Source organism: Lactuca virosa, chromosome 7 (genome assembly GCF_052849685.1).
Source record: "Lactuca virosa cultivar CGN04683 chromosome 7, Lactuca_virosa_CGN04683_v6, whole genome shotgun sequence".
Taxonomy (NCBI): Eukaryota; Viridiplantae; Streptophyta; class Magnoliopsida; order Asterales; family Asteraceae; genus Lactuca; species Lactuca virosa.
This window is the reverse complement of record NC_136432.1, coordinates 118,274,966-118,289,258: the sequence shown is the minus strand read 5'-3', so window position 1 is coordinate 118,289,258 and position 14,293 is coordinate 118,274,966. Positions and strand designations below refer to the sequence as shown.

The window sequence follows — 14,293 nt, the reverse complement described above, 5'->3', positions numbered from 1 at the left end:
ACCTAATGTATATATATTTCCAACGTTAGACTAAAACTAATGGACACAAAATCCATCCATGATATTTGTGCTTTTTGTGTTATTTATTAATTTGAATTTTTAATTCATAGATTAAATTTTCAATATTAGCTATGTAAAAATTGATTGATTTTTCTTACAGAGGCTTTTCTTTTGAGCCGTGAATCAATGATGATATTGATACATCTTCCATTTAATTAATATTAACTGATAATATCAAACTTCATATGGATTGCCAAGAATGACTCTTAAATAATAATTTTAATACAAAACTATGTAGATTAAAGAAAATGATTATATACTGTAAACCAAAAAAAAATGATTAAAGATGGAGACATTACTTGTTGATGATCGTTAGAAAAAATCATAAACATGAATGATTTCATGTTGATTTCTAATCTAGATTACACACTTGCTTTAGATTTGAGGCTAAGAAGTGGTGATTAAAATGAAAGACGCAGTGGGGGAATTGAAGGTCGCCATACTTGAAGTTTTGAGAGATGTTGATTGACTCCGACGACAATGTATTGATTGAGGAAGAAAGAACCGTTGGAGGAAGAAGATCTGTAGATGCAAATGAACAACAAGGGTTATTTTTAGGGTTTTAAAATACTGATTTTCTTTCCTTAATTGTAGGATTAAATTAAATGAGCTCATTAATTGTAAATACAAAAAACCGAAAATGCCCTTATTTGATTTAATTAATTATTTAATATTTATTAATTTGTGATTGGTGCATACATGCACACAATAGAAACATTTAAACCTATCTCTCTCTCTCACTCACACACACACACACACACACACACACACACACACTCTCTCTCTCTATATATATATATAATGATTAACTAATAAATATGGTAATATATATATATATATATATATATATATATATATATATATATATATATATATATATATATATATATATATATATATATATATATATATATATATATATATATGAGAGAGAGAGAGAGTGAGAGAGAGAGGAGTTTATTTTAGAAAACAATATAATGATTAACTAATAAATATTGTAATAATAACCTAAAAGATACGACTAATAGTGTATGAAAATGGTAGGTGTCTATAGATTGATGTTATAAATGATTTAATAAGGATACGTAATATTTATAATTAACGGTTTAACTATAAGTAATAAACATTTTCTATAGCTTCTTAGACGTTTTATTATTTTAAAATTATATATTACTAATTAGTTTTATATTTATTATTTCAAATATGAAAATTTTGAGAAATTTACTAAAATAATATAAATTTTTAACGACTTAGCTTAAAATAGTCAAAAATTACTATTTATCTCAAAATAACCAACAGAATTGTAGACGAGGCTAGCAAGCCTGCAGTTTCGTTAACGTTTTGTTTCTTCTTCCACAACTGCGTTTTAACTATAAAAAAATTATTTTTCATCATTTCCTCCCACCGCTAAATCCACCACCTCCCCTCACATCTTCCGTCACCGCCACCACAACCACAATGTTTTTTGAGATTTTTTCTAAGATGAGGCTTCTATATGATTGGATTATCTCATTAAGTCACTTTATATATATATATATATATATATATATATATATATATATATATATATATATATATATATATATATCACGTGGAAAAATTCATGAGTTTCTTTTGGTTTGCAACTAGTCATTTTCAAGATCAAAAATTAAAAATAATTAGAATAATGAAACAAAAATATCAAAAAAAATAAAAAATAGAATAATGAAAAAAAATTATTAATTTTAAAGGTGAGCATGATGCGGTTATTGACTAAAACCGAATTGAAAACTGCAAATGTGGTTATTCCAACCAAGAAACCGAATGGTGCGGTTGTTTTTGCGGTGCAGTTTTTATATGAGTAATGACCCGAACACAATAATTTTTAGTCTTTCACAACAAATTATGCTTTATACAGTTATACAGTACAATCATCTAAAACATAAATTGTTGTGTATGACTAAAAATTATCGTGTACAAATCACTACCCTTTTTATATAATGTTCAATTTTATGCAGGTGCATACGGTTCAGTTTTATGTGGTTGTGGTTCGGTTTTATAACCACATAAATTGAGTGTTTCAATAGATGATTTATTAAAAGATTAAAAAATACCTCAAATAATAACTTTTAATTACATATATAACTGATTTCTACAATATATAATTACACATAAAAGCAACTTAATATGTATGTGTTATAATGGTTGATTTTAAAACGATATAATTAAACATTAAAAAAAGTATTAATCGAATGAGGATATATAACGAAAGATGGATACGTAGGGGTGTTTGACTTTTTTTTTTAGAGACAAAAGTAATTTTTGAAAAAGTTACAAAAAGTCAAGTTTTCCTAACTTTTTCAAAAAGTCAGTTTTTCTTCTATATAAAATCTAAAAGTAATATTTAAAATGTTTTTACAAAACATTTTTTAGGTAGTGTTTGTTTTTTGTCTGCAGATCTGCGTGGCCTCTTCTGTCTGCGCCGCGCAGACCACGCGCAGACATTAGCCTTCGCAGACTGTTTGTTTTTTTGAAGACTGCAGACCTAAAAATGTCTGCACGCCCTCTTCTTGGCGCAGATGTGGACCAGAGTCTTCTAACATCTTCAGACATCTTCTAGCCTAAAAAAACATATATATCTTTATTTTTTTTAAGTTTTTTTTAATTTATTTTTTTTTCCAACTTTATTAATGATAAACAATTTGAAAAAAAAAATTAAAAAACTTTAAAAAAAAACGTTAAACGATACAACATGAAATTTTTGACAAATTTCTAAATAAAGATTTATTAGAATAATAGTCGTTGAATTTGTTTATATAAATATGAAAAAAAATCATAATATATTCTTATATTTTTTTGCCAAATTTTGTAAAACATTATTTAATATAGTATCGTTAATTTCTCAAAAAAAACATTTCAGGTACGTTTTTAATGGATTTAATTGAAAAAATTCAAGTTTATTTCCATCCATTTATGTATTAAATTCTTTGATCACTAATTATAATGTTTAGTTATAACTTTACAACCAAAGTTGTTGGTTTTTATCAAATATATACGTTAATTCATACCATTTTCATTTTTATTTTTATATAATAATACATAAAAGTTGATCTAGATTCGTTAATTATTTATAACAAAGTCATAAAATATTACAAAATCATTTTGAAGTAAAAAAAAAACAGTTTATTTAGATTTCAGTTTATTTATTTAGATTTCAGTTTATTTTAGTAGCCCGCAGATGTTAGAAAAACAAACAGTCTTCTTTTTTCAGACTGCAGACGTTTGGTCCACCTCTTCTACTACAAAGGTCTACAGATGTGGTCCGCAGCCTGCAGACCTCAGAAAAAACAACGAGCACCTGACCTTTATCTTTTCCAAAAAGACTTTTTGCCTAAAAAATACAAGCCAAATACTAGGGGTGTAAACGAGCCGAGTCGAGCCGAATACTACCAAGCTCGAAGCTCGGCTCGACTAAAATACTCGAGCTCGAAACTCGGCTCGAACTCGACTCGAGCATTGATTTTAAGCTCGAGCTCGGGCTCGTGAAATACTCGACAGTCTCGAGCTCGGCTCGGCTCGGCTCGACTAATATTAAAAAAAAATCAAAATCACTAAATTGACTAAGAAATATTAAACATTCCACATGCAAATGTCCAAACTACCAAAAAAATCACTATTAATCACCTAATATCAATATAACATCAACCATATATGTCATAAATGAATAATTATAAAGAAATGACATATATATGCAATAAATGAACAATTATAAAGAAATGACATATATGTAAATTACGCTAAGCTCGACTAAGCTCGCGAGCCTTACAAGCTGAGTATTTTAGTACTCGAGCTCGGCTCGATAAGGTACTCGAGTAGCTCGAGCTCGGCTCGATTAAGGCCGAGTCGATTTCGAGTATTTTCCGAGTCGGTCTCAAGTTTCTTACGAGTTGGTTTGTCTCACTTACACCTACCAAATACCCTGTAGTCTTTTTGTTCTTAAAAAAAAATGCAATCACCTCCCCGATAAAAATTCCCCTAAAATGGTGCCACGATGAATCGTCAGAGCATGCGATGATGTGACCGACGTAAGCGATGGAGAGTGGCTGGAGGTCATTTCCACCTGCTTTTGGTACAATCTCAGCCGTCTCTCACCCTATGACGTCTCGCTGACTCATTCTCTGCTGCAGTCTCTCTCTCCCCTCGACGTCTCAACTAAATCCACGGGAATCACCCTCTCCAATCTCCATTCGATCCTTGTGTAGCAACAGAGGGGCGGATTTTTCTGCGCTTGAGCGTCTTAAGGGGTAAGTATTCATTTCGTACAACTAATCAATACCTCTCTGCAATTGCGTTGTAGTATTGATGGATTAACATGGGTTTAAAACAAAGTTATTATCTGTTATGCTTACGGATTGAAATTAGGTTACAAAACTCATTGACGGATTTAGGGTTTTGCAATTTCTATGATTGATTCTCATTTTGTTTATTCGCTACAGAAATTTGCTAAATTTTATTTCTTTTCGTGTATATAATCGTTTGGAGCGGTTGAATTAGATAAACATGCATAACCTAGAAAAGACCTAACCAACAGAACGACCCATTGTAGAAACTCAATAAACGGAGCTACCTTAAATTTGAATACATAATGCATAACCCTAATGAAAATGACTAATTGATTGTACATTGTTCAAAGGGGCAGATCAAATGGTGTCATTAGGGTTTACATAGATAGAGCAGATGATGACACCAAGGTCATAGAGGTAGTAAACAAAAGCCTGTGACACTGGAGATAAAGTTTTGGGAGTTGAGAAATCGGAAGAAGCTAGGGAAAGAAATATGCATAAAAACTAGTAAAATTATATATAAAATGGAATTATAGGAGGTACATAGTAGATATAGAAAGATTGCATTATGCTTTAACTATGTCATGCAGATTGAACACAATATAGATACTTAAAACAACAACATTTTGTGGATTTTTCATATCATGTTGATTCTTACATTTAAAAAAAGAATTGGTCTGCACCCTACCCAACCCCATCTCTTCCATAGGCACCACAAAATTTGATTTATGTGTAACTACCACATTAAAATCTATCATCCCACTTTCAATTCTCTATTCTTATGTTTGTAGCTTATCCAACTTTTTTTTTATGTTATAGTTTGATTGGCTATAATGTGACTAATTTGCTTTCTATTGCAGCTATTCTTGATCACATCATCAAGGTAGGATGAATTGTTGCTTATCTTTGACATTACATTATTGGAGCTACTTATAATTGTTATTCTGAATCTAAAGGGTTCAATTTGTAACTTTTGTAGGCACAATAATGGCATTGCGAGAAAAGGGTAAGTGATTAAAACCTTTCATCTGTATGCTCATCATCTATTATAATCACAATTGTAATATAATAGATGATGACAACGTGTGTTCATTATGAATGAAGAGTAGGGCCCTACTCACAATTAGGGATCTAGGTAAAGTACCCTTAACAAGTAAATAGATATAATAATTCTTCTTAATCACCATGTTATTTGCAAGTGAATCATATAACAACAAATATCAATAAAAAGTTGATATTGAAATTGACTAAACAAATGTCCTAGCAGCCATTAGATAGCTATTAGCCAAGTTCTTGAATTGTGAAAACTACTGTCATTTCATGTCTTTTCCATCTTTCTTTCTTTCTTTCTTTCTTTCTTTCTTTATGCTACATTTAGATTCAATATTTTGTATAGTTATACTTTGATAGTTGCCTTTTTCCTTCCTTTTTCTTCTTTAATGGCATATTTTGAACTCTATGTTGCCCAAATTATCTTACTTGAATAGTTGACATGCTTTGTTTATTACATATACTGATATACCTTTTTATAACATACTATATTTGTACTCTTTCTAATTTTTATGATACCACAATAAAAAAATCGAAACAAATTGTTACACGTATATGGTAAAAAACGATAATCCTCGCTCACTACAACATCTTGACGATGTTTTCTGACAAGATATTTTTTTCAAAGAAGTCATTACGCCACATGTTTTTTCTTATATTTTATATTTTATCTTTCAAATATATCTCAATATCTACTTGGTTTTCAATCCACTATTGACCAGGGTGTCAAGACAGTTGACCCCATTTTACTCTACTTTGATTTTATGTAGTTTTTACAGGACCTCATGAAGATGATTGGCAGGGTATGTGAGGTTTATAGTAAATGTAGTAATGAGATGCAAGTTTCTATTACTTCTTTAGATATATATTATAATGTGATAAAAATTGTTCTTTTCCTTGTTGGCCTAAATTATCTTTTCTAGTTGATGATTCTTTCACTGATCTTCGATTTTCAGTCCTCAAAAAGAAAGCAGAGAAGTTTGAATTGAAAGAATTAGAGAGGATTATACCAAATCGAGGCAAATTACTTGTCCTTGAAAAACTACTTAATGAAGCCTATTTAATTCGTAGGCCAAAACCAAGTGAATATGAACATCGAAAGCAACTAATTCGAGTTTTTAATGAAATAGCAAGGGAATTATATGGTAAATCCCCACTCACATTCTCTACTATTTACATTTTACATTCAAGATTTCCTATTTCATTTCTTTCTAATACAATATTCTACTTCCTGTTTTTTTCTTTATTAACTATTTTCTTATTATAGCAGTTGTAGTTGCTTAGTATTTGTATGACATTGCTATAATTGGTTATATTTTTCAAAGTAGAATGCTTTAAGATGCTATAAGAAACAAAATGGAAGTAGATTGTTGTTATTTCTTGCAAACCCTTTTTAGATTGAAGTTAAGTTTATGGTTTAACACAGAGTGGATTATTTGTTTCTGATTCAGGTAATTCTTCTGGTTGTCCTGTTGTTGAAGAATTCGGTTCTTTTTCAATGGATCTTTTTACTACTGGAAGTGACTTAGATCTCTCAGTCAACTTCAAAAACAAAAACAGTAGTCAATCAGTGTTCCCTCGAGATCAGAAAATTAAAGCACTTAGGAAGTTTGCAAGAAAGTTTTATGCACTTCAAAGTACACTTTTTACTTATATACCATTTTTTATTTATTAAGTTTTTAGTTTCTATTTACACAATCATGTATATGTCTGATTTTGTTTAATGACCATTTTGCCCTTTAGCTGGAGGTCATGTACGAGGTGTTCAGCCTGTTCTGTCTGCTAAGGTGCCTATCCTTAAAGTTATTGATGCTGGAAGTGGTGTTGAATGTGACCTTTCAGTTGAAAATAGAGATGGAATTTCAAAGTCAGCTATAATTCGATTAATTACTTCAATAGATGAAAGGTTCCAAAAGCTAAGTTTCTTGGTAAGCTTATTTAATCTGCTACATGGATTAAAAATTATTCTAGTAAATAGAAGGTTTTAATACCTTGAAATTGTAGCTTATTAATATGTATTATGGATACTAATGATAAAATGTATCTATGCAGATGAAAGCATGGGCAAAAGCACATGATATTAACAGTTCAAAAGATCGAACTCTTAACTCTTTATCCATAATATTATTGGTTGCTTTTCATCTACAGGTTTGCTTTTATATTGCTTACTGAAAGAAAGTCATCTTTTGTATTTGTTATTTATATTATTTTTCAAGTGTTCATATTATTCTTTGGTTGCAGAATCGAGACCCCCCTATATTACCTCCATTTTCCGAGATATTAAAAGGTAATATCAAGACTTAAATTAATAGTATTAACAACTTGTCTTATACAATGAAACTTTATTGATGTTTGACTACAAGTCAAGCCTTAAATGAAAAGGGAGTAGAGGTTTGCTGATTATTGACAATAAAAAGAAAAAACAATCTACTTTCATTTCTTATTACAGCATTGTACTTTGAAAAATCTATCCATTGCTTTGTATTTGGATGAGATTGTGTAGATTTTTCAAAGTACAATGCTGTAATAAGAAATGAAAGTAGATTGTTGTTGTTTCTTGTATAGAAGTATTTCAGTTTATAATGGGGTGAGAATTTTCTAGATGGAGAAGATGTTGCATCGGTGCAGAAATCAGTTAGAAAATTTCGGAATTACGGTAGTAAAAATACAGAAACATTAGGTCAACTGTTGGTGTCATTTTTACTCAAGGTAAAATCTCCGAGGCCTTGGACAAGACAGAATAGGTTGTACTGCGTTTGGCTTGCATTGGACTGACGAGATTGATGTCAATGGCTATTTTTGTCTCATTGACATCAGTCCCAATCCAATGCACACCAAACACAGGTACTATGTTTTTCTTTCTTGTCAGCACATGTTGTACTGCTTTTGGGGTGCATTGGACTGAGGGGATTGATGTCGATGGGACAAAAGTTGCAATTTTGTCCCATTGACATCAAATCCCATTAGGCAGTCCAGTGCACCCCAAAAGCAGTACAACATGTCCGCTTCGGTTGTCAAAACATGTTTTACTGCTTTTGGGGTGCACTGGATTGCCTGGTGGGATTGATTTATCAACATCAATCCCACCTGGCAGTCCCGTGCACCCCAAAAGCATTACAACCTGTGTCCGGTTGTCAGAACAGGTTGTACTACTTTTGGGGGGCAGCCAGGTTGTACTACTTTTGGGGTTGATGTTGATGAGACAAAAGTTGCAATTTTGTCTCATTGACATCAATCCCCTCAGTCCAGTGCACCCCAAAAGCAGTACAACCTGTACTGTGTTTGGGGTGCACAAGATTGATGTGATTGAAGTCAATGAGACAAATTACAGTTTTTGTCCCATTGACATGTTATGTCTTAAACGCATAAATGGTTGTTGCAGTTGGCATCTGTTGAAAAGCTTTGGCCCAAAGGTCTTTGTGCAAGTACTTATCTAGGACAATGGACTTCTAAAACTTGGGCCACTAAAATAGCAAGCATGAGTGTGAGTTCTTGTAACCTTGTTTATTTTTTATACAATGTTGTATTTTCAACAATCTACCAAATACATAACAATTTTACATGGTTATATTTTTGAAGTAAAAGCTAATAGGATGCTATCTTCAATTAATAAATAATTGAAAGTATGTTGCTATTTAGCTTTTGTATATATTTAAATATTATGAAGAATTTACAGGTGGAGGATTTCACGGATCGAACCCAAAATGTGGCAAGGGCAGTGGGGAAATCAGAGGTGGAAAAAATCTACGCTTGCATCCATTTTTCCATCCAAAGACTTTCTTTATTCATGAATGGTGAAATCCAAGAATCAGTTTTAAACGAATCTTTATTTGGCATCACCAATACATTGCACCACCATCCCCCGCTCACCACCACCACCCCAATGCAACCAAGAGCCGCCCAAAGTTGGCAACCAAGACCACAGCCAGTCGGCGGCCACTGGGGTGGAACGGGAACCCCACATCAAGCCATGGGTTCCGGTCAAGAATGGTCTGACCACCACCCACCCAAAAGAATGCGGGTGGCAGCAGACGGTGCACCCGGCTGGAGTACTTGGGGAGGACACCATCAACCAGCCAAAAGAATGGGGGCGGCAGATGGTGGTGCTCCGACACCACCACCGGGAACACAAGGTTGGGCTACTTGGGGACCACCAGCAGTGGGTGGACATGGGTGGGGTGGTGGTGGTGCTGACGAGGACCATAGGGGAAGAACGGTTCAGCATCCAAATGGTCCACCTTATCGTTTAGGCTAACTAACTAGGGTGTGCAATACAGCTAACTGGGGTTGGGTTGGGTTGGGTTGGGTTGGGTATAATGGGTTAGTTGCTCTTTTGGGTTAGTTTGTTTATAATAGAGTTTTAAATTATGGAAGCTGAAATTGGCATATTGGCACCATGTGTAACAAACCACAAAAATGGCTTTTGAATCAGAAAGTTGCGTTAACCATGTCTCCTTAGCTTTTACTATATGTTGTTTAAAATAGCTTTATTATGTCAAATTATGTTTTGCTTTATTATGTTTAGTTTATCTAAAGGATTAAAAAAAAAAACATACATACATATAAATAAATAGGTCATTTTCGAGCTCGAGTTTTTGATCTTAATCTTATTTGCTTAATTTTCATGTTGTGTTGTGTCAACCCTTTTGATAAGTTGGCTGAAATTAGTACCTGAATCTGCATATTTTGTTTCTGGTTAACGTGATGTGTAAGTTTTAGCCATTTCTATTCTAAATGCCATGTTTCAAACATGGCATGTCATTCTGGTAAAAACTGAGAAGTTAAAAATTATTTTTTTATATTGTAATGTTAATGATAATTTTTGTATATATTCTTATTTTTAGTTTAGAACTTTATATGTTTGTTAGTCGAAAACAAATGAAATTTATATGTTTGTTAAAAAGCTAAAAACAAATAAACGGACTAATTTTTTTTATTGAACATGTGGTTGAAGACATATAACCCACGAAATGAATAAGTATCCTTGTTTCCTTAGCCTTCTGGAGTATTATTTAAGCATTTTATTTCTTTATCATAACTATTTCTAAAAAATAATATCAATTATATTTTGTATATGTATAGTTTAAAAAAGTTGCCCTTCTCATTTTACTAAACATAAAAAAAAAAAAACCGGGTTATGAAAAGATAGGAAGCACTTAGTGGCGACTTGGCTTTTTTACCCATTATGTTTCATGGTTTAGGGTTGTACTCTCCGGTAAAGGTTTCCTCTTATTCTTTTGTAGCCTCCAAAGCCTAATCTTGGATGTTATATGATATGATTCTGATTAAGTTTATGCTTTGACTTGTGACTTGTCTTTATGATATAGTTCCAAGATTCAACATGACTATTAGACAAAACATATTTTAAGTGTCCTGGAGCACAACATGCTCAAGATTTTCATCTGATGTCAATTTGAAAAAAGTTCACTCTTTTGTCACACCGTGGGTCACAGTCTCCACACACTGAAGATAGTACAACAATAGGTTGTACTGGACTGATGGGATTGATGTGAATGGGACAAAAATTCAGATTGACATTAGTCCAATGCACACCAAATGCACTACAACTTGTTGATGCTACAAATGGTTGTTGTACTTATAGGTAGCATCTGTTAAAAAGCTTTGGTCCAGAGGTCTTTGTGCAAGTCTATATTCAGGAAAATATGGATATCTAAAACATGGGACACTAAAATAGCCAACTTGAGTGTGAGTTCTCAACCTTGTTTAAATTTACATTTTATTTTTAATCATGGATGTCCCACTTTTTTGTGATACATAATGATTTTGTCATTTTATCTTGGAGAGAAGTTTGCTTGATATGTTTTTTAAGGTTAAATGCAAGAAATAGCAATGTATGTTCGTTTATTTGTTTATTATAGAATTATACCTTCATTTATTCATATCATAGCATTGTACTTTTAAAAATCCACCTCTAAGTACAATGTATTAAGAAGAAAAAAAAAATACATTTATGATAGATCTTTAACAGTAAAATGCCTTAATAAGATTTGTTTATTTGAAAACACAATGTTGTAATAGATTATAGAAAGAATTATTAGTAGGATGCTATAATGAACAAATTAATAAAAGTATGTTGCTATTTTTATTTAAAATTTATGTCATGATAGAGACAGGTTTGCTTGATTTGTTTAGTATATCTTCTTACTTTCGATTTTTCCTATTACAACATTTTACTTTGTGAAATCTTTCCATGTATAAGAAAATAAAAGTACAATGTTATAACTGGGTAGATTTTTAAAATACACTTTGTTAATAAGATCTTTTTTGAAAGTACAATGCTGTAATAGAAAAAACCAAAGTCAAGGTTGTAAAAATCGCTCGACGTTAGCTAGTCGGTGGACTGGGGTTAAGGGATTAATCGGTTAGACGGAGATTAATCGGGGACCATTAATTGCTAATTTGTTGATTTTTTAAAAATTAAATATGACTAATATCATATAAAAGTTCATAAATACCACTAATATCATAACAAAATAGATTAATATGATTAATACAATACTAATCATATCTTAAATAGTTTCTATTAAGATATAACTTCTTCAAAGTGTTAAAATTTCATCAGTTTCTACTACTTCACTCATTGTATATGCAGGGATTAATCGCTAAGCGCCCTCTAATCGGTCGAGTAGCGCCTAGGGATTAATCGGAGATTAATCGGGACCTAGTCGGGATTTTTACAACACTGACCAAAGTATGATGCTATGATAAACAAATAAATGAAAACACGTTGCTATTAATTTCTTGCATTTAGCCCCTTTTTATTCAATTCTATGTCAACTTAAAGATAAATTTCTTGGTTTGTTTTTTAGGGTCAAATGCGAAAGTACAATGCTGCCACCACCACCACCACCGCCGGTGGGTGGCTACTTTGGTGGGGTGGTGCACCAAGTGGTGGATGGTGGTTGGGGTCAGTGGGGTGGGGTCCCTCCTTGAATTACTTGAATGTTGTTCAAAAGGCGAATGTATATATATGGTTCCTAGGAAGTTTTATAAAGAACATATGAAGATGTTCAAAAATTACCTAACCATTAGCATTTTTTTTATTTAAAGTAAACATAGAGGGATGGATGGATTTATCAATAGAAAAAAATTGTTTTTTCTAGAAAAAAAAAATGAAAAATTAAGTTGTCATCGAAATAATCTCATGAACTACCAAATAATCTATTTTGAACATGTTCTTATCAAAATCATCTATACCGAACAAGTATGTTATCATAAAAATCATATATAATAAAAAATTAAGAATCAAATCAAACTATAATGAACAATTAAGTTCAGAAGCAAGTCAACCAATCAAGTCAATAATCACAAGGTCGATGCATATTATGGACTCGAAGAAATTGTTATCCTAATTCCTCTCATCTGAATCTTGTAATCACAAATTCCCCCACTCTCAATTTTCAGATTCCATCAATCAGCATAAAGCTTGATAGAGACAATTATCAAGCTTTATGCTGATTGATGGAATCTGAAAATTGAGAGTGGAGGAATTTCTGAATGCAAGATTCAGAAGAGATGAATTAGGGTGAGCTATCGAGTAGTATTCGGTGTGGAGAAGAGAAGAGAATTTTTTTTATGTGTCTCATGATACATGTGAAGATTAATAATTGTTGTATTTCACTCCATGAATATAATAAAGAATACATCGGTATTTATACAGAAGAGAGGAGAACTAAAAGTTAGCGACAACATGAAACAAGCAAAACGACCCTCAAGGGTAAAATGGTCACACCAACAAAGCTCCAAAGGAATAGCAACAGCAAATAAACTATTCCCAGATAACAGCAAGGTAAGAATCAGTCCCAAAGGGTAAAATGGTCAAATCTCGTAACAAGATGTTGGGAAGGAAACCCTCAATGACAATGAACTTCTAGATGCAAACAAATAAAGGGAAAAAATAATAATTAATAAAAGCTTATGTTAACAAGATGTGGGAAATATTAATGAAAGAGAAATGAATTATAGAGTATCATGAACTTATTTTTGTAAAATATTATATTAAGAAACAGAATATACGTATCCAAACAAAAGTACGAAAGTATGTTAGGTTTTGATAAGACAACAAGTGGATTTGGTAAGACTGGGGTCAACTTGCCGTCTACAAGACTGCACACCTCGTGGCCCAGATCATGGTAAACATCGGATAGATATAAGATATAACACCACCAAGGCACCAATGCCAATAATACTTTGCTAATGGAATATATTTCTACTTTTATATATTTATAATATAATTAGTTATTAAATAAGTTTTTAAGAGAATAATATTTTTGCATAAAAAAATAGTTATAAAACATGAGAACAAACTTGTGTATAACCTACTGTTTTTATAGTTTCGTAACCCAATAAAAAAATCTCTTGTCGTGAAATATACGCTCAAAGACCTTATAATAATAATGCATACTGCCTTTTTGCTCTCAAAGTACATTCTAGTGAGTGATTGACCAGATTCCTTTCATTCCACACATGCACTATACATATAAGTACAAAGGTCTCCTACACTTGTAAGAGAATGAATCATGTGGATCACCTCATAAATAGAAACTTTTTCTTTTAAGAGAGGGAGAGAGAGAGAAACCGGTCCAACAACACCGAACCATCCGACTCGGGTTCGATCAACATGAGCCATGCGCCTGTGTACCGTTGCGGGTGTCTTCAACCGATGGGCTCTTGTAAGCCTTGCATAAGATCAACCGAACCAACATCAACGACCATCCGAGTGGTCCATTTGGACGGTGTTTTAGAAGAATTTGATGCCCCGATCACTGTCGGACAGATAATCGGAGGTTTTCCCAAACACTTCATGACCACTCCGATACAACTTATGCACGGGTTGGTCT

General features: G+C 32.3%; 1 protein-coding gene across 9 annotated transcripts; it reads left to right on the top strand.

Annotated features, from left to right (window-relative positions):
• Positions 1-4,054: 4,054 nt before the first annotated feature.
• Positions 4,055-9,880, top strand: LOC145124292 (protein HESO1-like). Of its 9 annotated transcripts, none has more exons than XM_079059569.1 (13): positions 4,055-4,343; positions 5,243-5,265; positions 5,362-5,388; positions 6,203-6,235; positions 6,389-6,577; positions 6,884-7,069; positions 7,176-7,360; positions 7,485-7,580; positions 7,674-7,719; positions 8,035-8,141; positions 8,815-8,916; positions 9,109-9,728; positions 9,775-9,880. In XM_079059569.1, the coding sequence occupies exons 3-12, from the start codon at positions 5,370-5,372 to the stop codon at positions 9,685-9,687; spliced, it is 1,542 nt and encodes a 513-aa protein (XP_078915695.1). In that variant the 5' UTR covers positions 4,055-4,343; positions 5,243-5,265; positions 5,362-5,369; the 3' UTR covers positions 9,688-9,728; positions 9,775-9,880. The 9 variants fall into 9 exon arrangements, with proteins under 9 accessions (XP_078915695.1, XP_078915694.1, XP_078915701.1 ...); XM_079059574.1 differs by having other exon boundaries at positions 4,058-4,148; positions 4,227-4,343; positions 9,109-9,880; XM_079059568.1 differs by having other exon boundaries at positions 9,109-9,880.
• The last annotated feature ends 4,413 nt before the right edge of the window (positions 9,881-14,293 follow it).